At 35.7% G+C, this 25,084-nt stretch overlaps 1 protein-coding gene across 4 annotated transcripts; it reads left to right on the forward strand.

Annotated features, from left to right (window-relative positions):
• Positions 1-675: 675 nt before the first annotated feature.
• ehf (ets homologous factor) lies at positions 676-22,655 on the forward strand. 4 transcript variants are annotated; one of them, XM_088611170.1, is made up of 10 exons: positions 676-816; positions 2,798-2,981; positions 12,704-12,815; positions 13,273-13,530; positions 14,584-14,637; positions 15,136-15,198; positions 15,429-15,497; positions 17,384-17,434; positions 17,809-18,004; positions 19,588-22,655. In XM_088611170.1, the coding sequence occupies exons 2-10, from the start codon at positions 2,880-2,882 to the stop codon at positions 19,685-19,687; spliced, it is 1,005 nt and encodes a 334-aa protein (XP_088467296.1). In that variant the 5' UTR covers positions 676-816; positions 2,798-2,879; the 3' UTR covers positions 19,688-22,655. The 4 variants fall into 4 exon arrangements, with proteins under 4 accessions (XP_088467296.1, XP_088467297.1, XP_088467299.1 ...); XM_088611171.1 differs by having other exon boundaries at positions 12,707-12,815; XM_088611173.1 differs by lacking the exon at positions 2,798-2,981.
• Positions 22,656-25,084: the final 2,429 nt, after the last annotated feature.

A 25,084-nucleotide genomic window follows, 5' to 3' on the forward strand; every position in this document is an offset into this window, starting at 1 on the left:
TAAAACAAGGGAGTCCAGCATTTCTGGAAAATGTTCACACTCCCTTAAATAATTATATTCATTTGTTACCTATGAGTCAATGAATACAGTACAGTATATAAGCTACAGTATTTCATTAGAAACACAACTAATCCAGTTTTTGGATTGGTTGCCTTTTAAATACCTCTCAGACACAGAGCAGCATGCTCCAGCTCTGCAGCCGAGAAATGGTGGGACATGCTGGGTCTTGCACTGTCATCTTTGCAGATGCTGTTAAACAAGGTGAATGCTTCTTGTATTCCTACTCATTTTAATACTCTTAGTCTAAATGTCAACACTGATACTAAAAATTACAAAGTAAATATGTGTTTATTTTAATCAGTATAATTCATTTATTTTAGTGGAAGCCTAAATAATTTTACTGTCAATTCTTATAAGAGCACCTGTGTTTTAATAGAGTTGCAAAAAGACGGAGCATTCACTTTAAACACAGTATAAGAACATGTTTGTCTTAGCACAAAGAATGAAAGTAAGACAGAGAGAAAGTCCACCTGTGTCAGGTGTGTTTTCCTTTTGCCTCCCTATGCAAATGATTACCTGGTCTGAAACTGCAAAGTAACCAATGAACTTGAGGAGGAAGTGAGTACAAAAAAATCTGATTGGCAGAAGAGCATCCTCTTTAAGTTGTCACATTTTTAGAGTTGTACAACAGAAACAGACCTTCAGCAATACGTGTGTGAATCCACACTGACTTGTTGCATTGCAGAATCTCTGTATACTCAAACAGGACACCTTCACAATAGACATTCTAATATTAGACCCCATTCTTCAAATCTGGTAAGTCTTGGTTTCTATTTTACTGTCACTTCAGCTCTTCAAACAATATGACCAAAAACTCTGCCAATGTTTCATTAGGCTGATGCTCTTCTGCTTCGCAATAAGAGGTTATTTTAATTTATTAGAGCAAGGCATTTTCCATGGAACATTTTAAAATTAATTTTTGATGCTAGTAAATATATTGTTTAGGATTTATAACATAAAAATGATTGAAAGTTAAGACTGTAAATTTCATAATAACTTTAATATCGTTACCTGCAGTCGTTAGGTAGTCGTTAACGAGTGAAGTTAAAACTAGAAGACCTTTTGTTTGTAATGGATTAGGTCTGAAAAACACTGTCTGGCACAATACATTTAAGTATTCATATTTAAAATGTATTCCAGATGTGTGCACATTCTGTGGAGTTTGCATATTGTCTCAATGTTTTATGTGGATTTTCTCCAGGTAATCCATTTTTTTCCTGACTCCCAAATACTTTCTTTGGTTCACAGCAGCTTAGGGAAGTGGTCAGAGTTTTCCACACAGGAACTGGAAAGATGTGGGTTGAAATCTCATGTAGAGCAATTGCAATTGGACCCTGGAGCAAGGCTCTTTACTCAGATTGGTCCAGTAGAACACTCAAGCACCTGCCAAATGAGCAATAATAGTAACATGCTGGCCAGGTTAGAAGGTGTTAATAAATTGTGTTTGTGCACTGAGATTAGAAAATGCAATAACACAAAGGAACAGATTTTACAATTTGATTCAGGAAATAATGGCGATGATCTGTTTTACACCAATGATGTACTGTGTTTGAAACAGTCCTAGTTATTGGAATACATTATGAAATGTTATTATTAAAAGTATAATTATCACTAGTGTCATACAGTACATTACACAATTTATCACAGTTTACAAAGTGTTTTATTCTGTTGAAATATTCATTGCATCAATTTTATTTTCTAAACAATCTTTCCAGAATTGCAGTCAGTTTTGCAAATTTTACTCAAAATCCAGTATTTTCATTTGTGTGTGCAGTAATATAAAAGCAGAGCCCCTGACCTGTAACAGAACCATCTTAAACTGTACTCAGATTAGATTCGCTATGCTTTGCAATGTACTGTAGATGATGGAACCTATGGAAATACACTTTTCAAAGGCCTCTGTACTAAGGAATGTGGACTGCCTTTCCTGATTTAGCCTTGGTTCTGTAAAAAAAGCACCTACATTATTTTATTGGCCTTAAATAACGTGTTTTGTGGTAGTTCTTTATTATTGAACTCTGCTTGCTTTGGCTGTCATTTTACAGTAATTGACTGTGGATTCTGATTTCATGTCATTTTTCTCATACTTTGCTTTAGGATTTATTGGTATGAAATGACTGAAACATAGGAACATAAGAGAGTTGGTAACTAAAAAGAGGCAAATCAGGCCATCTAGTCCATTTGGTAGTCAGAGGCTTTGATTCAAAGTTCTCTTCCAGCCAAGAAGCCAAAGCCTCAATAACACAGATGGGTAACTTGTTGCATACTCCCACAGCAATTTACAGGGTTTTATTTCCACTCCAGTTCATTTAATCATTGCACTAACCATACTACAGTACAATAGTATTCCAAAACTGACTTTTACTACAATAAACCAACAATAATCTTGCTACAGCACACTATCCCAAACCTTTCTGCAGTACTCCAATATTAACCTTACTACAGGACACTAACGTAAGCAATGGGCATGAAGCAGACAGAAGTAGTCTATTCAATAGCAGGCCTTTTAGAGGCATAGAACATTAATCGTTGTGACAGAATTTTGAATTAGAGAATATTTTCCCAATGAAATGTTATATTTGGCAGGTTTTAATACAGTACTTGAGAAGAAATAAAATGCTCCCTTTTTGAAAGGAACGAAGAGGAAATGAGAATCGCTAAGGAAAGCTAGCTAAAAAAATATTATAAATTCTTTAGCCCAAGATATTTAAAATTCCTTTGTCATAACTTTTTACAGACAAACATAACAGCAAAAAGAACATATGAAAATGTGCAGATGATCCACTTGGCTCATCTAACCTGTTTAGTAGTTACTACTAATGAACATCCAGCCATTTCTTGAGAGGATCCATGGTATTGGCTTCAACAACAACAACAACAGTAGTTGGAAAGGTTGTTCCATACTGTCCACAAAACTTTGGGTAAATAAGTTCCTCCTGTTTTTTGGGTTTATGTGCACTTCTACATAGATTCCACTTGAGTTTTGTGGTTTGTTTTAGTATTTATTCTGAAGAAAATGTACAGTGGAATACTTTGCAGTATCATTCAGAATTTTGAATCTATACAACAAATTGTTTCTTAAGGACAGTTCAGGGGTTTGAGAGTCAGTACAGCAGTACAGTGGTATTTAAGGAAATTATGAGGAGATTTGAATCAGATTTTCTCATAGTCTTTTCTGTCCCAAGACAAAAACAAGTTCAATTCATTCAGCCTGTTAGTGCGGGGCATTCTTCATAGTTTTTCATACATTAAATGTTTGATTGATTGTGGTGTTTGATTCCATTGATGTTGTACTGTTTGAGATTTTTGATTAAAAAGTAAAGAATGCTGTTATAGACATTGTTGCAGGTTTAGAAGAACAGCAGAGCTCATGTGGAAAAGTGCAAAAGCTGAAAAATGACATGATATGATGGCCTACATAATGAAATTATATTGCTGTGTCAAGGTCAAGGTTGAAGTTGCCTTAAGGAGTTGCGTTGAGGTGAAGGACATACCGTCCAGTTGAAATCTGTATATTATTTGGTTGCTGTATTGAAAATCTGTAAACTGAGCAGATGTTTTTTTTCAACATTATCTCGACCATGATGGCACATGTATTAAATTTCATAGCAAATGTAAACTAAAGGTGTCATATTATTAAAGACAGACATTCCATAACTTCCCTGTAGTCAGGTATTTCTGGTAAACTCAGGTATTGTAAATCACAAATCTTTTAGTCTGATGGGCTGTTAAAAGAAAAATAAGTCAGGAAACTATTTATTAAGATATGAATAAGGAAACACTTGAGTGCTCACTCATTAAAATTTATGGAAAGTTTAAATTTTATTAATAAAAATAGAGATTCTAGATTAGACTGTCCCAAATAAATAATTTTAGCAGTCTCATTCACTCTTTCCATTTTTTTAATTTACAAGTTTTTCTACATTGAGTCAGTTGTTTTCTGTTTTGATTTTTTTTTTGAATCTGTACAGATTGTTTCTTAAAGACTAGAGTTCAGGAGTTTGTGATTCAGTACATTGGTCATTTTTGGAAATATGAAATTCATCATTTGAAACATACTTTAAAGTTCTTGGTTTCAACACTTTTGCTAAATGTAAGTTTCTCCAAAAAATTTATTAAACTGGTGCAGCAAGTTCAGGGTCACATAAAGTATCACTGTCATCTTGGATGTCCAGGTTCTTCACTGAATAACAATGAAAAAAACGATGACAATTTTCTGTCCATGTCCTTATTCATTGCTTGAGGTTCATTGATGAGTGAAGAAACCTGGGAAGTGAGTGTGATAATCTTAAAAAAAAAATCGATCGTGCACATTCACAAAATAGTTTCTGAGCTGGGCAGACATTAAAATTACCCTAAGGAACAAAATAATAAAACAATATTTTTTCTTCTAATTTATGTCTTGTTGTTGTTTTTTTTGTAGGCTGTTAAAACAGGTCAAGTTGGTTTACTCATAAGATCTTATTGAGATAGAAATAGTATTGTTTCCTGGTATCTGCAGTGAATGAGAAAAGCTTGTTTTTTATCTCTTCAAGTGTGACTCTGTGAAGTATGCGTGGAGGAAAAAAATAAAAATAAATTAATTAATGATTTGTTAAAAAATAAAACACTGCAAAATGGCAATGTCAAAGTTTTCACTGTGGTTGAATGTATTGGTATATTTGCAATTGTGACATTAAAGAGAACTACAGAAAGAGCAGGAATCTTCCTTCCATTCATTATCTAACCACTTCATCCAATTCAGCTGGAGCCTATCCTGGCAAGCAAGTACACTCTGAATGGGATGCCAGTCCATCGCAGGACACACACAGACACAGGCACGTGCAGTACACACTCACCTATTTTGAATCTTCTCATACTGAATAAAATTTGCCTTTTTGTAACTTTTCACCCAGAAGACAATTCATGAGATATTGAGGAAATTTTGCAAGGGAGCCCTGAGCTTTTAAAAAATGATTCCTTTTTGCAAGTGTCTTTTAACCCATACGATTAGTCATTCAACTCTATAAATAGTACAATAAAATTAATATAAATAGTACTGTTTCAAATTCAAGTCCATCCGGACATTTTTTTTTTTTTGCCTGCTGGGGAATTCTTCTTTCATTTCACTAAGAGACTTATTATAATGTTACTCTTCTTGAACCATGTATATATCAAGAGCAAGAGTACCACCGTCACATACCTCAATCTGCAGTAGGAAGTTAAAAAAGTAATGTATTACACGTGAAATATTATAATATGTATTAAATATAGCGACTCCATCCAGTGAAGGTCATACAGAAGAGCTGCAACAATGTTTACAATAAAAACAGCAGTAAGAGCAAAAGTGCTGTAGGAGCTTACTGGGTTACTAAGCTTGTTTCACTGACATTCCAGTGGACAATAAGAGTCCAGTAAACCCTTCAGTGAAACCAGGAAGGTACTGTATGGGGTTTGGGAAGAAGCAGCATATAGTAGTTGGTAGGGCTCCTGACCTCCAAATGCAGGGCCTTAGTCTCTATTGCAGACTTTCCTGCCTGGAACAAGGCATTTTACCTTGATTGTAATAGTCTGACCGACATGCAGAAATGGGTCCCAGTATTGCTGAGGACCCTTGTGATGGACTAGGACCCATAAGGAGGTACTATGTACTCTATACTCAGGTCAGGTAACACAACAGAACCCCAGATAAGCTCTGGCCTGATGAGACAGACTGACCACAGTCTCAGTATGAAGGCTGTAAATTGCGTTTCCATAGATAACACCTACACCATGAAACAAAATGAAGTATATTTCACTCATCTGTGGGTTTTTATATGTTACAGTCTGCTACTGTTTGCCCTGAAAATAAAATAAACCTGGAAGTATTATTTCCATTAATGTGTGCTCACAATTGAGAAAATAATGAATAAAATACCACAAAAAAATGTAGAATCATCGCAGCCTGTGAGTTTAAATTGAAATTCCTTGATCATATTGAGATCATATTGGGCCTGCATTTTAAATGACAAATTATTTGATTATTACAATCAAATAAATCTATTTCCATTTTTTTCTAAGCACCCCTCACATTAAATTTATGCCATTCTCCTCCCTATTACTGTTTCCACAAACTAAAGACAGGTTAGGAGTTACAGTACACTCTCTTACTCAACACAAACTGTAGCTTTTCAGTCAGACTAATGTGAGTGGCCAGCTGAAGTAATCTTGACTAGAAAAGCTCTCACTTTGGTCAAAACTGTCTAATGTGTTGATAAAAAATATAATGAAACAATTTAGTTTTTCCACAAATGTACAAAAGCCAGTTTGTATTGGTCAGTATTAGAAACTGAAGTTCACTTGTTTGTATCCCTATTAAATACAAAAAATAAAAGACGATCAAATAGAATAAAAAAAGCAGCAATGTAGTCTCAAACAAAGAATAAATCTGGCAAATCTCACAAGTCTTCATGCAAGGGAAACGTTCCTTCTATGAAGTTTCATCTGATCTAATTGAATGTATTCGCTTTGGATGAGCTGTGTCTTTAAAGCAAAATGTTTTCTTTGGTTGTTATTACTCTTATGCCTCATAGGCGAAAAGAAAGTGTGTAAGACTAACTGAAAGAAAAGATCTCTTAGGTGACTAATTTAAACATATATAGTCAAAGCAAATGTAATTATGTCTGTAGAGGGCTATGATTACTCCTGTCACACAGGCTGCAGGGCGTATGAAGTTTCCTTTGTCGATTTACACTTAGCACCTGCCAGTACAGCACATCACGGAACAGAGTTCAGAGTGTCCTGCGTTCTTGGCACTGACACTGCATGCTGATCTGTTCCAGAGAACAATGTTAAACACACAGGTAGATCTTCTTTAATGGGGGCTGATTTCTGGTAAATTAGACACTGTTACACTATCTACGTTCTTCCCACACATGGGGAGACAGGAAACAAAAAAGCCAAATGTGCCAAAAATAATGACTGATTATTTTATAGCATCAGAAAACAAGCACTAAAATGTGGCTGTTGAGTTTTTAACAATCAGAAGTTACACAACTTCACATATTTAGTTTATATTTAGTGTAATTCTTCACTGTGGCAACTTCCCAAGTCATCCCATAATAGGTTCACAATTGTGTAATCATCGAGACCATTACTTTCAGCTTAAATGTAAAGCAAAGTGTTAAATGAGGAAAGATTGCGTGCAATAAGATCCTTCTTTTCCAGGGTCACATATGTTGTCAGAAAATGTGTAAGCATTCTAAATGCATATTTTCCTGCCAAGAGACAAACAATAATGAAAAGAGAAATGAAATGGAGGGGAACTGAAGTCTTGTAAAAGGTGTTGTGGGTTACCCGCCTAGCCATGTTATTGAAGTCAATACCCAGACTTCTTTCAAGAAAGATCTGACTGAGATTCTCAGATAAATTGTCTAGAAGCTAACAAACATTGAGATGGGCTAAATGGCTCATTTGTTACCTTTTTTGTTTTTCTGTAAACCAATTCTACAAAGTAATTTTAAAATTACTGTATTTCTTGTCCTATGGGATAAATAATATTTTTTTTCGCTAGATTTCCTTACTGACTGTCATTTCCTCCTCTGATTGCAAAACGGGGAAATGTATTTCTTCTCAAGTGTAGGACTGTCAAGTGTAAAATCTCTTAAGGAAAATATTCTCTAATTCATAGTTGTCATAACAACAGTGCTGTTCTATGCCTCTTATAGATCAAATATTAGCCTATTAATATTGAATTTGTCTGTTAGTTGCTTAAGTTTTATGTACTGTAGTAAGGTTATAATTATAATTTTATGTTAAACTTGATTAAGTGGAAGAGCAAAGCTCTTCATTAATTCTTTAGCAATGTAGGTTGTTTATGCATTGCAATATTGGATCAAATTTGTAGACACTGGGAGCTTTAATATCTAGCAAAATAATTTGCATGCTAATCTTGTGTATCATGCAAAAAACGGCATGTTTGGAAACAGTGCTGACACTGAGAAATACATGAACAGTATGTTATGTAGTGTGAACTATATAGTAGTGTAGTAGTGTAAACTGTTACACTAGTTTAAACTAAAATAAATAAAAAAATGTATAACCCTTAGGCATTTTTAAGCCAGTGAAGGACAAAGTAAAGAAAAATGTTAGGGCACGTTAAGAAAGATTTCTTTGTTTTTGCATTTTTTCAGTGTGTCCTTGCAGGATGTAAGATGAGCAACTACTGTACAGGGTTACAGACAGTTGATCAGCAGTTGCAGTAATGTGCCACAGGGGAAATTTGCTCCTACAAATGAAGTACATTAGAGGTTTGATTGATTTTGAGTTTAGTTTTATTGCAGTCATTTCAGGTGTCATAGGTAAAAATGGGAATGCTGTTTTCATTTAAATACCTTTTCATTTAAATCACTCTCAGTAATCAAACATTACTTATTAAATTTGCTTTTTAATACAACGTTTTCAAAGGTGCTAAAGTATGACTTAAAGATCCATGGTTGTGGGGGAACCTATCTTTACTGCTGTCCTTGTGATAAATGGGACAAGTCTAGAGATATTATTGTTGTTTGTCATTCTCTTTGTGTTGAACTGGAAAAAGTGTTCTTAATCAGATAATATAATTAAGGGCAAAATTTATCAAACATACTTACAAATTGGATTCTCTTGCTGCTCCATCACAGATGCTATGTAGAGTAACTGAAGAGCATTTTAACACCAGGAAAGCAGTTTTTCTTTTCTCTCCTCCATCCCTGCTGGTCACACTATTACTATTACTATTAGATATGCTGAAATTCTTTACATTGCTTACATAATTTCCTTTTGATTAATTTAATTCTACTTAATATTTGTGAGCAAACTTATTTATGCATTTCAGAAAACAACAGATTAGCAGTGCTGATTTTATGATAATGTACTACACAGGTATTTGTTTTTCATCCATAGAAAAATTAAATAGCAAATATTTTGGCCCAGTTTTCCAGCAGTGCACAGGAACACTTTTCATAAACAGAACACAATCTGGTGCAGTTGGCTTGTTGTATTTGTTATGTTTGTTACTAGCAGTATTTAAACATAATCATACTTAGGTTAAACAAGAAGCATGCATGTAAAGTAATATGCAGTAAACTGCAGATGATTACTGAACATGCTTAAATATTAATTTAACTCTACAAACATTGGTAATAATCCTCTAGATTTACTGTACAACAGATTGAACTGTTGAACTGAGCAGATTGAACTAAATCTATTTAAAATTGTAACATATTTTACTTTAATTATTACAATAATTACATACAACAACAAAAAGACAAAGTAGGCTTCAAAGTGGCAAAAAGACAACTTTGAAGAAGTTCATATTGGGAGCTGCGTCAGCATGTGTAGGCTGCAAAATAACAAGTAAAGGTTTATTCCAGGAAGAAAAGAGAAGAAAAGAAAAACAACAAACACAGCCGAAACTTGAATTTATCAAGTGTAGGCGCAAGGTATTAATGACAGCCTATTTGTGTGGAAAAGAGACATATCCTTAAAGATTTTTTTTATTGATGTTGCAGTATCTTTGGGGAAAAAAACAAAATATAACAAAATACATTTTCAGTGTGTGATACCCTCTATAAATATACTGTATGTATGAAAACTAATGAATATAATTCAGATATACACACATATCACTGACATATTTAAAACATTTTGTTTTAGAAAACCCAAAGGCTTATTAAAATTCCCTGTCTCCCAGTCTCCTTTATTCAAGTCCTACAGTAGGTATCCAATGCTGATCCTGGAGGAATGATGAGACTGTGAGTCTTTTAAGTCTCTTTAAAGCATTTGAAGAACTGAAAAGAGCTGAAACAACTGCCAAATTGGTCCAATTAAACCAGTATTGTGTTAATTTGGGTCATTAAGAATTGAATCGGAAGAAAAACCTATAGACACACTGGTGTGCCAGGAACTGGATTGGTAACCCTAGTTCCCCCAGTTCAAGAGGGATTTCTTTAACATGCTCTATCAGACAAACCGCCGAGTTCTTGGTACTCTTATCTTAACTCTAAGACTATAATATCCATTTTACTTTGTGGCGAACACTTGCAGGCAGTGCTGTGCAGTTGGGGCAGTGCTATTGGAGAGGGACCTGCCTCTCTTCCAACCTATCTGAGACGAATATGATGAATAACTCTGATTACATGGCTGGATTACATGGGATGTTAGAACAGGGGTTCCCAACTTTGGTCATGGGGACTCACACGCCTGCTGCATTTCATTCCAGCTAAGGACTCGAAGGTGGGCGGGATCTCGAAGGTGGGTGGGATCTCGAAGGTGGGCGGGATCTCAAATGTGGGCGGGATCTCTACGGTGGGTGGATCCACCTACACTTCCTCCCCTGTGGAAGATCGCAGGGATCAGAGCTCTGAGCCACAACATGAATCTAAAACCACACAACTGACTATCCCAAATATGATAGAAATACAAAAATAACTGATGACTAAGACTGTTTTAAAATAAAAAATGTAATGGGGCTAATGAAAAATATTTAAGATACCATTTCCTTTTACAGTATATAACAAACTTCATTTTTTCATTGAACGTATTATTATGTTGTTTACAAATAATAAGGTAGTTTCTTCCATCTAGCAAACAATAATATTCAACATATGTGTTGACTATTTTACATTTAAAGGCAGAGAAAAGCATCTCCAGTCTGAAAATGTCTGACTAATCCAGTTGGCAAATCTGTCTGTTTTACAACTTTTTCAAGATATGTTGAGTTAAGGTTTATGAAGGGAACATTCCATATTAATAGCATTTTAAAATAAAATATTATTACCAACATGATTAAAAAACATAAGAATACAACATATACTGTGTATTTATCTTTAGACACTTACAGTATGAAGTTGTGATGTCACTCTGGCTTCAGTTTTTCAAAACCATGTTCATGGTCTAGAAAGTTAACAAACAATACAGGGGCTGTTTGAGAACAGGTTGTGCAAGTGTTGCTTTCGTTATCAGTTGCTCATAAACGTACAGTACACAATTTAGCCAAAAAAAAACAACTCCACTTTAAAGTGCTAAACAACCAAACTGGAAATGAATAAATTGCTGGATTGCTCATCACACTTCTTAGCAATCTGCAACCATATGAACCTTTCAGCTTGCTCTGCTCCTGCAGCATTGTTTTGCAAACAGACGTCTCTTTTTCCTTCTCTCAGATGCAGGACTGCCCTACCCTTTTTAAAACCTGCATCCCTTTTTATTTTAAACTCGGGGTTTTCCATAGCTGGCTCTGGTGAAACTCTGAGGCCTTGTTGGGAAATTTACTTTTTTCTTTTCACATTTTTCCAGGACTGTACTACATGTCCACTTGTTTGCCTTAGTCCTACAAGGAGTATGTTGTGCACACCATATGTGAGCCAAAGTACCAACTTCCTATATTCCAGATTCTGTTCTTATAAATATATATTGTTTGTTTAGGACACATACACTATATTTTATATTATATATACATTTATATATAATTATTCTACATGTATATTGTTTTATTTTATGTGAGGTGTAAAAATTATTATGAGTTATGAATGTGAGATTATGATACTGTTTTGTATTGTGAGACACAGTTCTGTTATTAGCAATTTAAATGAAAATATTTAACACCGTTGCTTGATGTTTTAAGCTGTATCCTGTTCCTTGTATATCTCTAGTATAAGCAAAAGACTAGACAAATAGAAAATGAAAAGGAGTTTTTTTTTTCCACAAAGCATATTTTAATATTCCATTTGAACATATAAAATATATGATTGTTCTAAAAAAACTATAATATTTTTAAATATTTGAAACATGGTCACATAATAAACCAGCTGTTCTATTATTATTTTTTGCCAACAGATCCATAGACTTCTCTATATTCTTCAAAAGAACCCATCGTGCGTACATTTTAAGCCCTTGTTAATTTTACTTATGTTAACAACTTAACATCAATATTAAAAGGTCACAATATGCAAATGACCTACTTTTCGTAGACTGGCAAAGTGGTGTGGCATTTAAAGTAGCTTCCTTACAGCTCTTGGGTCCTGAGTTTGATACGAGGTTTAAATGTTCTTTCTGCATCCATGTGGGTGTTTGCCCTTTGGTCTGGTTTACCCCAAAATCCAAAGATATACTAAGTTAATTGGTTAATTGGCATTTCTCCATTGTTCATTGTTGGTTTGTCCTGGTTGTATTTGGCATACACCATATGTCTGATAGGTAAGGCTCTGACCCTGTATTGGACTAAGTGGTTATTAAAAATGGGTGGATAATGTATAGTGCAAAATATATAAACTGTACTCAGATACATACTGTATACATACATGACTGTTTCTCTGCATGTTTGAAAGTGTTTAAGTAAAACTAAAATGCAATTATGTTAAATTCTTTGTGCAGAATCAGCAAGAGTGTGCACTTGCAGAGTTTCAAGTTTGCTCTTGCCTCTGGTGTACTGCACTGTGTCATTGTACTGCACAAGAATGCTGCTGTGATGTTTTTTTGTCTCACTCATTCCTAAATCTGTCCCCTCTAGAGTGCTAAGCTAAAACAATGGAGCCTGAATCTTACTTTGCAGACTTACAGACTGAGATTTAACTTTGAGTGATTATTTTATTATTGCAGTAGGGGGTGTAGCAGAGGTCCTGAAATCCTTCCTGTCTCACTCTTTCAGCAGCACTGGACCATGGTCCGAAACACCAGCTGTATCATGAGCATCCCCTCCAGTGCCAGTGTAGACAGCCAGCTGACCGGACCTTGGGGTTCACACTACACCAGCACAGACGGTATGGGTTCAAAGCCCGAATGTGTTCTCTCATTCATCCTCAGAAAACAGGCTTCCTAAGTGTGGCATTACACATTACATGAGTATGTGAACAGGTACATCTGTGTCCAAGATACAGTACATGCAAGCATAATTCAATGTACCTGAGAAAATAGAAGTGGTGCTCATACCAGCTCTGTGATTCGGTGGGCCTGAAATTTGGCTGCAAGTTGTGCATATACTCACTAATGTAAAACAAAATAGACAAACTGTCCATAGTTAAATAAGGATCAGTGAACAGAGCACCGCCCAATAATTTAACAATGTCTATAGAATCCGAATTGCATATTTGTTGCATTTTAAACAGACGTTGGGGACTTTTAGCTGCTCTGAGAATAATTAAGTTAACTTGGATGTGCTCTGTGGCTGTTTGCAAGACGCACTGGATGATTAGTAATACCCAACTCTATTGTTCCTAGTGCCAACTGTAGCCTCAGGTTTCCCAGGCCGACTGTGGCAGCAGGAGACCCAGCCTCAGTACTGGACTAAGTTCCAGGTGTGGGAGTGGCTCCAGCAGACACTGGACGTTCACCAAATCGATGCCACCAGCATCCCATTCCAGAACTTCGACATTGACGGCCGGCAGCTGTGTGCCATGAGCTTCCAGGACTTCACCAGGGCAGCCGGCAGCGTGGGCCCCCTGCTCTACCAGAGCCTCACAGAGCTCAGGTGGAATGGTATGTGGACCAGCACTGTGGAAGGAAGACAGCTCCCACCCATTAAAATTAATTTAAAAATACAGGATATTTTTAATCAGGGCTGGGGAAATCTGTGAGGGCCTGAGGTTCCTTTGGATTTCATTTCCCCAGTGATCTGTCAAATCACTTATTGAGATCTCAGTCTGTGAATAATTGAAAAGCAACTATTAAACTGCCCATTTTGGGTACCTAAAGGGTAAAGCTCATACCAGAAAAACTTAGCAGTCCCAAACTTCTCCTGCATCCTGTAGCATCAGGTAGACCAGAGATTGTGTGACGCTGGCCCACTATAGGGGTCACTGCCCAGCAATACTGGTCCTCATGTATGCAGCTAATGATTAATCTTGGCTGTTGGGAATATAGAATAAAACACTGGCAAGTCTTAGAGGAAAACCTCTGCTTCCGACCTAAACCTGGGGACTAAATGCACCTTTCAGAAGGACAATGACCCACATGGCCAAAGCTACATTGGAGTGAGTTAGTAATAAGAATGTGGCCCACTCAAAATCCTGACTTGAATCCTATTGAAAACTCTGCCTATAAGCAATCCCCAAGCAACTTGAGAGAGTTTAATAGAGACTTAATAGACACCAAAAAGACCTGTGGCTGTATCTGCCATAGATACTTCGACCAAATATTGAGTTTATGAGTCTGAAAACATCATACAATTAACATAGTTCATTTTTTTTCTTTAGTCTTTGCTGAAATTTGTAACTTATCTTTCCTTTAGAACTCTTCAGTTGAAGAATTCAGGTATGGTATGTTTGGAGAAACTAAAAATTAAAAAGAGTGAACACAAAAAAGAACATCCCGTGTCTTGTCTGGAAAATCTGTGAAAGAACAAATACTTTTCTTTTGTCAAGAAATATTTTAATCAATAAAGAAATCATATGTTATTTAATCTTCATATTCTTTGAACTCTTTAACATCTACATGTCTACAAAATTGATCACAGAATAAAATATGATCAAATGTCACATATTTTCCATTTTGTAACCTGCCAACCAAAGTGTATCTTTTCTGATCTTGTAGGTCAGTATGGCAGTGAGCTCTTTGCACCTCTGGACATTAAGACAGAAGTAGACGGTAAGTATAAATTGATTTGAGATGTGACTGTGATTCAAGTAATTATTTCTCCCACAATATATACCACAGATCATTGGCCTGAGGGACTATCCAGGTGATCTCTGGAAACAGAGAGGTCATTTTCTAACCAAACGTATTAGCTGAAACACTTGACTAGTAGCTCACATGACAGGTCTATTTTGAAAGCATTAGTGGTTGACCGGCATTTCTGCTTTTCTTATCAAAGCAGAATTTTTTTTTGTTTAAACTGAAGGTCCTTATTGAAAGTAAAATATAGTACAGTATATGATGCCACAAAAGAGTGAGAACCCTTGATCTTAGAAATGTGTGAAAAAGAAGATTCAAAAGACTTTCAAAACAGACAGAATGGTGCTAATTCATATACTCCAGCACTGGTTAAAAGGAAATGTAACACATTCTGGAAGTCCATCCACCTTCATGCACAAGGATTTTTCTCTAACTCATTAGGGTTTCACTGCTTCTCACTTCTCATTCTAGATTTTTCATGCTCCATTCTTCCTTACAAAGAGGAGAGCTGCTTCTACAGCTGCACAAACACAGGTATGCTATATGGGGTCTATACATAAAAAAGCAATCAGTTTGATCTAGAATACAAACTAGGTTGCTCACATCAGATTATGAGTTAACAACATAATTCCAGATGTGTTATAAGCATGTGTAAGAGGCAGATCTATTTTGTTACAGTATGATGCAGTAAGTGCTGTTGACAATTACATTTAAAAATGAATTGAAAGACAAACCTGAAACATTTCTTGATTTCTGAATTGCAGATCTTTTTGAAACCAAGGATCCATTTCCTTCTTCGATTGCTGTGTCAACACCGGCTTCTCCTGGAACAGGTAAGAAGTAATTAACTCTGTTATCTTACAGGATACTCTCAATAACATGAATTCAAGAGCACAAAAGACTAATGAATTACTGGGCAATTCAATTAATTTGAGCAAGCCTGTGGCTAAGTACTGTTCACCATCCTGAAACTTTGCTTTCAGACCAGCCAATGTTAAAGTTTCATGTTGTTACATGCAAGGTCAATATTTTATTATTTTTCACAAATCTTCTCACAAATGTGGGACTTGGTTTGACCACCATTAACATACACCTCGTTTGTCTAGCTGATTTTGGATGTCTCATGAAAATTCTGAATACAGAACAAGTAGCAAAGTTATGTTTCATACTTTTCATATTTCATACTGGTGATTATTTCTTATTCTCCATGGCCTATATGTGCAAACTCTGTCTGCTTGGACATGCAGGCCTATCTAGATTCTAAATTCCACTTTGTATGACTCTCCATTCTTGCTCCTCAGTAAAGTGAGAACACGTGGCCTGAAGAGGTGCATTTCAAAAGACACATGAATGGTGTCCTCATCTCACCTCCTAGGGCTATAGCAGAGAAAATACCTGAGTAGCAGGAAGCAGTTAAAGAGGAACTGATATGATATGTTTATATTTTTAGCTTAGAAAGAAACAGCAATGATGAGTACATTTCAAACCACAATGAAAGTAAAAAGTACACAGTAACATGTAAAACCTCCTGTTTACATCATGAAATTTCCAGGTATGCACAGTGCCATGCAATATTCTACAATTCAGAGCAAGGCAACAAAACTTCCAAAGATGTGAAAAGGCCCTATTGCATACATCTCAACCTTGAGACAGTTTTGCCGACAAATACTGCTTACTCATTAAATCTACATAGAGATCAGGTTGAAATATTTCTGTGCTGAAATGTCTGCAGTACAACCTTATATGCTCGTTTATCACATTACAGTAGTCATTACGGTGACTAGTGATCAGGAAGGGCCGCTTCACATCACAATTTGCACAAGCTCCCACGCTCTCCCGGAATGGAAAAGGGCGGCCATACAGTACTTTCACATATTTCAGGATTTTGTGCTTAATGCAGAATTTGTAAAGTTTTGATACTGCAATTAATTTGATTTGTTACCGAGATTTACAGTAATCACCGATCTGAGAAATTAGGACTGCAGTTCCCCGTTAAATTAGTTATTAAAGAGAAAATATGAGCAGACTCTAAATTTAAATAAACAGTACATTCATTTTTTGTGAATCCACATACTGTAGTTCTTATGTTAAAAAGGGAGATGAAACACCAGGTGAAGACCTAAATTCTTTATTGTAGCAGCTCAGCCATACAAACAAAACCATAAGTGTGAATTGGAAGAGTCATTTTAAAAATGGCAAGTTTCTCAGTTCCTTGTTTCTCCCTACTCAGTGCGGTGGGTCATCCAAGAAAACTATCTAATTGTGTGATGTACTGTATAGTAAACAATGTCAAGAAAGGCTACAACTAATCTAGCCCGTCTGGGAGTGAGTATTTGAATTCCACAAATCTTATCCTGCTGTTTCATAAAAGAAGCCAAAGCCAAATATTCTTTTGTGGCGACTATGACTCCTGCCATCAGCTTTAAATGAACTTCCAGCATTTTTCCATTTGTGTCCTCTGATTCATTTATCAAAGTTTATTTTAAATGAGTCATCTAAGCTCACTTTATCAATGTCTTAGACAAAGTTTGATATTCTCATGTGGCAAAGGTAAATTTGGATGTGACAAAAACTAATATACAGTACAAAGACTTTTTAAAGACATTTTTTGCAGATTTGCAGTTTGACAGCTCTCAGGATCCACAGGATGCTGCTCTGGGAGATTTGCATTGCACAAAGAGTCTAATTGTCTTTTTATTGTCCTCTCTCATGTTCCCAGATACAAAGAAGCTTCACAGCAGACCTCAGACTTCACAGATGAAAAAACACAGTAAGTCTAATTTCTCAGCCATCATTGATACTCCTGGATTACTTGGGTTTATCAAGCTTCAGCATCTGTTATGTATACCTGGGCCTGTTTTTTGTGTTAAGACAGCGAGACGAAAAATCTACTTTATGATGATAATAAATCACTCTCCTGAGAATGTAAACAGTTGTCCTGTGCACTGCATTTTAAAATAATGCAGTGTGTAAAATTAATGTGATTACCTGTTCATGGCCTAGATTTTGAATCTCATCAGCTTCCAGCAGCATATATTCCTGTATACAATATTTTCTGGCAAGTGTTCTCTAGCTACAAAATATATTTAAAATAAGAGAGATGGTCAAGTATGTCATGGAGCTTCTCTTCTGTTTCCCCTTCAGATCCTCGTGGGACACACCTTTGGGAGTTCATCCGGGATATCCTGCTGAATCCTGAGAGGAACCCTGGGCTAATTAAGTGGGAGGACAGGTCTGAGGGGGTGTTCCGTTTCCTCAAGTCAGAGGCCGTAGCACAGCTCTGGGGCAAGAAGAAAAACAACAGTAGCATGACCTATGAGAAGCTGAGTCGTGCCATGAGGTAGAGCCATATAGATTTCTCTCAAAGAGCAGCATATAAGAACCAAAGATATGTTTTTATTATTTTTTCAAGTTCATAGACCATCATAGTTTTGAAGGTCTTACAATGTGATTCTATTAGGGCTTGAATTTGCATTAATCAGTAAGATGGTAGTCTCTTAAAATCCAAATCTTAAGAGTGAACAGAAAATAGAGCTTCTTTATCATATCCATGTATCTATTCAATATCTATCTACTCAAACTCGGTTTTGGAAATAATATGTAATAATAATTATGCAGTGATGACATCGATTTCCAGAACCAAGCCCTCAAAATGTACTCCTTTTTCATCAACAGAGGATACCCTAGCAGTGTTATTGACAGGGCCCTTGCCCGAGCCAAAAACACCCCTCAGACCATCAACTCAATCAGGAACTCCCACCGTAACAACCGCATTCCTTTGGTGCTTCCCTACCACCCCAACACACTTCACATCCCCAGGACTATTAACAATAACTTTTCCATCCATTGGGGATCCCTCCTTTTCTGACCACCCCATCATCTCATATCACCGACCACCTAATCTGCGCAACCTTCTTGTTCACAGCTCCCTTGACCGCCCTCAGCAACCATCCACACCAGGCACTTTCCCCTGCAACAGAGCTCGCTGTATCACCTGCAAGTACACATCCACCACCACACTCATTCAAGGCCCCTCAGGACAATTCCGGATCACTCAGGTGGCATCTTGTACCTCCAGCAACCTTATTTACTGTTTCTCTAGCAGTAAATGCCCAGCCATCTACATTGGAGAAACAGGAAGGAGACTCGGAGACCGCTTCAGAGAACATGTTAGGGCGGTGAAGATTAAAGATCTCTCCAACCCCATTGTTTCTCATTTCACCTCTGATGGCCATGACCAAACTAATCTCTCCATCTGTGTTCTCAAAGACGGTTTTCCGAACTCATACTGTACATCAGAAAGACTACAGAAACCAAAATTAACCTGCATCTAGGATCACACATTCCCCCTTCTCTTAATGACAGACTATTTTCTTCTAAACTCTCTCAGGCAGTACTTCTTCAACTGAGTCTTCAATAAAGGATTTTTAAAGTTTCTATATACCCTGACACAGTATAAATCATTTGTCTTGAACCTTTCAAATGGATAGCTTCTTTAAGAACTTGCAACAATCATGTCTTGTATTTGTGTATGTGTGCCATTGATCGTTCTTCTGTCAAAGTCATTGCCAGCTTGAAAACTGACATTTGCCGAAAACCGAGAAAAAAATATTCTTTTTGATTTGCTGTGGAACACACTCAAATAATAAAATAATGATTGCCTCTTTTCTTAAGTGTTATAACTGGGCAGAATGTGAACAACAAGGAGACCAAAAGCACATTATTTAAATATTTAGTACCTAAATACAGTATAGAAATATAACCTATTTATATCTCTATATATAAAGTTGACTTTTTAAGCTCTTTGGTTGGGGTGAACACCGTTTTCTGGAAGGGTACGGCAGTGTTTTCCCAAAGCTGATGCAAAAGTCTTGGATCAGAGGTGGTCAGCACTCAAAATACATCTCTGTCCATATTTTTCAGATACTACTACAAGCGAGAGATTCTTGAGCGCGTGGACGGAAGGAGGCTCGTATACAAATTTGGAAGAAATGCTCGGGGATGGAAAGAATCAGACAAGTGATGGCAATGTATTATCTTGAAGCCATGAAGACTTTAATTTATGATATGATACAATGCAGCTATCTTTTACTATGAAGAATATTTCTTTGTGTGTTCATTTGCTTTTTTTTGGTATTTGGTGTGCTTTGCGCTTCATGCAAAAACATGGACAATTTTTTTCCACTTTTTTCTTTTGCTCTGTGAAGATTTTTTTTCCAGAGAATGTTGGAATGGTTTTTAATATGATGATAGCCATCTCTGGGAGGGCATGCTTGAACCTGAGAAACAGTGGAAAATGTGGACAATAATGGAAACCACACATGGATGTGCCCTGCCTACCAATAATCCCCAGCAGTGTACATTTTATTTAATCTTTTGTCAAAATCCACTGTTCTGTGTTACAGTATATTCCATGGTTACAAGAAGGTGCTCTGAATTCAACTTAAGAATTTAAGAGCTTTTTGTTTGTGTTATTTCTATTGAATCACCACACTAAATAGGCCAAGTTATTTTTTTTTATATTTTTACAGTTTGATGTCTCTGTTCTTTCTGAACTAATGCTAACCCTAATCCATTTTTCACGGGCTTCCTCACAAAATGAATCATACTGTTTGTCACAGAATAAGCCTTGATAAAGGTACTGGATCCAGATAAAGCTGGATTTTTCTTATTTTCGGTGCATGAGTAGAACAAGTTGTTCAGCCATAATGAGACTGATTCCATCAGACATTTAAAAAAAAAGTGGAAAATCAATTAGCTGTTATAATCAAGTGATCAAGATGGGCTGAATGGCCATTTTTTATTTCTATTTTTTCATATTTTCTTAGTTAGGATTCCATATTCTCTCCCGGTTCACTGGCACATTAATTTGACAACTCTGCAAAAATGAAGGTACCATACATGTATATAATACGCCAAGCACTATTGACAGTGTGCAAAGCTCACTCTTTAATACCACCCAATCTCACAGAACCAAGGCTCCCAAGCCAATTTCAATCCATTTGATCTCGGTGACATTTGGCTAACTGCATCCACTACACTGTTGAAGAAGCATTACCAGAACTGAAATTAGTGATTCCTGACTATACAGCACATCTTTCACTTTTAGCCATTAGGAACCCCCTGGAAAGTATCTAAATCAATAAGAAGAATTGACTTCTTTCCTTTCTGTTGTTCTTTTAGCAATATGTCAGCCAAAGGAAACCATTAATTACTTATGTCCCTAAGAAGGAACATTGGTCCTATTCATTAGTTCTTTAAATGGCATGTCATTTACACACTGCAGCCTATTGATTTTCAAAAATGACCTGCATTACTCCTACATTTGTATTATTTATCATTGAAAGCATTTAACTCACACATCTTGTGATAATACGATCAATTCACCATTACAAAAAGAGAATGCAAATTATGTTCTTCTTTACTACAGATGAAAAATGATCCCTCTGTTCTTAAAAACGAATAATATCTTGGGTTATTATAATTAAAATATAGATGATACAGGGCCATTTAGCCCATCATTTCATTTTTCAGCTGGTAATTAGTTCCGGATTCTAACTGTAAGAAATCTAGCTAAAAACCAAAGAAAAATGAAGAATCAGCTCTTATGTTGGTTAAGTGTTGGATGATCATCGACATCAAAACAAATTAACTGAAGGGCAACAGAGAACCTGCTTGCTGAAGGAGGTCTGTCGCATGTGCCTTATAAATGGATAAATGTTTTTGTTTGAAGGGACATAAAAGAGATATGGAATGAAGGGACATTAAAAGAGATATTGAAGAGCTCTATCCTGAAGAGGGATTTTGATACAACCTCCAGCTGTCTCGCGTGTATCACAGCCTTCTAAAGAACCTGCTTGCTGCTGGAAGAGGAGTACGTGGTCACATCTTTGCTCTTCATTTCACTGATCTTAAAGGTTCAATACTACTGCAGCATGAAATTGCCTGGCTGTAGTGTTTAGTGAAGATTCAGTAGCATGTATGAAAAGAGAAAGCATGGTAACAGGGATGTTTTTTTTTTGTCATTTCCCCATGTGAATCAGACCACCCTGATTTGTCACTGTTTTCCAGACAATGTTGCATTTTGCAGTTTTCATCAGGTTTGTAATACATACCAAAGATATGAATATTTGAATAACCAATACGCACTGAAGGACTGTTGAAGGACACTTGAAAAAGTGCTTGCTCCATTATGGAGTGCAGATATTTCACTTGGCATTTAGTAGATTTGTAGCTGTGCCTGATAACCCTTTACATTCTTTAAAACCTAGATCACGTTAACAGATTCAGAGTGTCGATTGCTAAACTTCCAATTGTCTCACAATAGAAAAAAATTACATAAATGTATAGAAGAATATTGTGTAATAAGAAAGTCAATTACACTTGAAAATGGTTCAGTATTTTTAAGGAAAATCTATATATGAGAAATCTTGCACTTCACACAGTACAATTTGCCTTTGTTACACCCTTTTCCACAGCACCAGCAGTCACAAAACTAAACCAATTAATTAAAGGATTAAATTATTAAGTTAAATTAAAGGATTTACTTAATATTCCAAACTCTCCAGTTAATCGTGGCTCATGAACCTTGAACAGCCACCGATGTCTGTGTGTTTTTCAGAAAGAGGTGTTTCCCATTGTAGAATTCATTACTTCAGTCCTAGCCTTCTCAAAACAGGGACAAATTAACTGAACACCTCTACAGTTTGAAGCCAAGTGGGAAAAAAAGCAGAGGATGCATTCAGGGAAAGCTTTTTTGAATTGCGATGAGGTGCTTTACCCAGAATAATGAGGAATGATAACAATTTGGATCAAGTGAATATTCTTAGGCCACTGAGTATCCAATCAGGCAGACAGTCAATCTGTATTTCTTCAAAGGAAACAAATATACAGTAGCACTGGGGAAATGTCTTTTTAAATGTTAGAGTTTGTAAAGGATTGTACAGATGTGAACCATGTCATCCTTGAAATAAAGTATATACTGTACATTATATATACTCAAAATGCTTTGTCGCAATGACTAACAACTGCTTCTACAATATCTTAATTGATCATTAATTGTCATTTACAGATTTAAGTCTGTATTCAGTGAAGCACATTGTGTGAATTAACATTTTGAAGGGTGAAAGAATCTGCAAAATAAAACTAGATAGAGTAAAATTAATATATACAGTATATTATCAAAAAAAGTTTTTTTATCAGAAGCTATTACTCTTTGAAGTATGGAGGTAACAAAATACATTAACTCACAGAGATTTAACTAAAAATGAGACTTGACTTTTTTAGAAGTTGTTATGTTATGTATTATCACTTCCCCCTTTTTACCAGTGAAGAACGATCACTTTGGAGGTTTCAGTCGAAAACTCTTACCTTAAGTAAAGAAGCTGAGGTTTGAGGATTTTAACACCTACAGGAATCTCAAACTCTTACCAGTAACAAACACATAAACAAACAGTACAGTTCCTATAGAAAGTCTTCACACACTTTCCAAAGTAATACATTTTGTGGCTTGCTAAAGAAAAAAAAAATATTTTTCATGTAATAAATAATACAAAAAAAATTAGTAATTTTAATTACTTTTCAGAATATTTGAGCATTTGATTTTCACTTGAAGTTTGTGTGTTACCACAGTATGTGTGACTAAAGGTAAAACAAATTCTTATTTAATGTGTCTTGATTTCAGGATGTTAGGCTACGAAATGTGTTACTTTGGAAAGAGTGTGTAGACTTTCTATAGGCCATGTGTACTAAGAGATACATTAATAAAACCTTTAAAGATATTTACAGATAGCATAAGCTATCTGTCATCTTTTTGCACCTTGTACCTGGATTCTGATACAGAATGTATATTAGATCTACACAGTTTCACTTCTCATCGTGCTGTTCTGGGTGGATTGTTCTGTTAAAGAAGCCTTTCTCTTACCAGAGTCAACATGGAGTCACTGCAGAAGTTGGCTGAACAAGCACTCACTTCTTTTCTTTTGCTCCAGAAATGAACCGAAATTTCCAAAGACGGACAATAAAACAGTTCTTTGATTCATCTTCTAGAGGGGATTTTATACTCACGAAAGAGATTTTTTAAAGAACATGCAAACCAGAAAAATAATCCTGCTATGCATATGTTTAAAAAATTAGAAATGAAAAAATGTTAAAGCAAAATAAACAGTAGACTTAACAAGTGATTGAGTTCCAAGTGACACAGATTTACTATGTGTGTTGTATGCACACAGCATACAGTTTTTTTTTATAGAGAAAGTCTGTTGTGCATCAAATGTAATGTTTTTTTATATTACTTACAAAAATTAAAAGATTAATTTAATGTGGTTGGTGTTATATTACTGAACAAACTAGTCTTTCTTTGTGTAATGTTAGGTGCAATGGCAGTTAGTCAGATTGACATTATCCAGAAGAATGAATTTACATTCTTATGAAAGAAAAAACGATGCACAATGATTCAGCAAGTTTCTATTTTTGTAAGTTATTTTCTTCAGTGCTGTATATTGCTTGAAACCATTGAAACAAGAACATTATACAAAGCTTCACAGACACTGTGGTACAAAATTATGTAAGTTTTATAAATGCATGGAAAATCATGTAGATAAAACCTTAGTATCAGCTCAAGTTGTTTTAGTTGAATTTTGTCGCTCTCTGGATCCTATAATTACATAGAGCATAACATCGGAAACTGTATAAACCTGGAAATTCCACTGAAACAGTAGTGAAAGCCAAAAGTAATTAAAGGTGTCTGTGGTAAATGAAAATTGTCTAGCAATGCTAATACACTGAGAAAAATTAAGTATTTCTCTCTCTTCTTTACCATTTTGAATGTCAGCTTTTTCCAGACATTAGACACTGCCATTTATAAAGCAGTTGATATTTAGCACAGGAAACCATACATTAGAAGTTACATTTACGGGTTGAACATTTTTTATTTGATTGAATTTTTGTTAGTACTTTGATTCTTTTCTGGTGTACCTAATGCTTCAAGAGAAAACAAAGTACATTATGCACATAATTTCATTTTAATAAGCACATTACATACATTACATAGTGTACTAGTATGTAGTGTGAAACCTACTAGAAAAATGGAAGGAATGAAAACATGATATAATGTAAAAATGCACCAGAATCTTGACATTATGAAATGTTTGCACTATAGTTATTGCATCTTAAGTTTCATATTCTTACAATTAGGCAGAGTAAATGAAACTGTGTTTAGTGTGAGCCAGCCTGGAAGGGAGGGATATTTTGTTCGTTCCTTTGGCCTGCTTGGGGGAAATTCTTATCTCTTAAGATACAGTTTCTAAGTTCATATAAAATGTAATGCACTAGGAAATATATCACTTATAACTACAACAGATTTATTAGGTTATCAGGGAAATTGCCAAATATGTTTTTTTTAAATTCACTATGTTGATTA

The sequence above is a fragment of the Lepisosteus platostomus genome, chromosome 18 (assembly GCF_059453375.1).
Source record: "Lepisosteus platostomus isolate fLepPlt1 chromosome 18, fLepPlt1.hap1, whole genome shotgun sequence".
Lineage (NCBI taxonomy): Eukaryota > Metazoa > Chordata > Actinopteri > Semionotiformes > Lepisosteidae > Lepisosteus > Lepisosteus platostomus.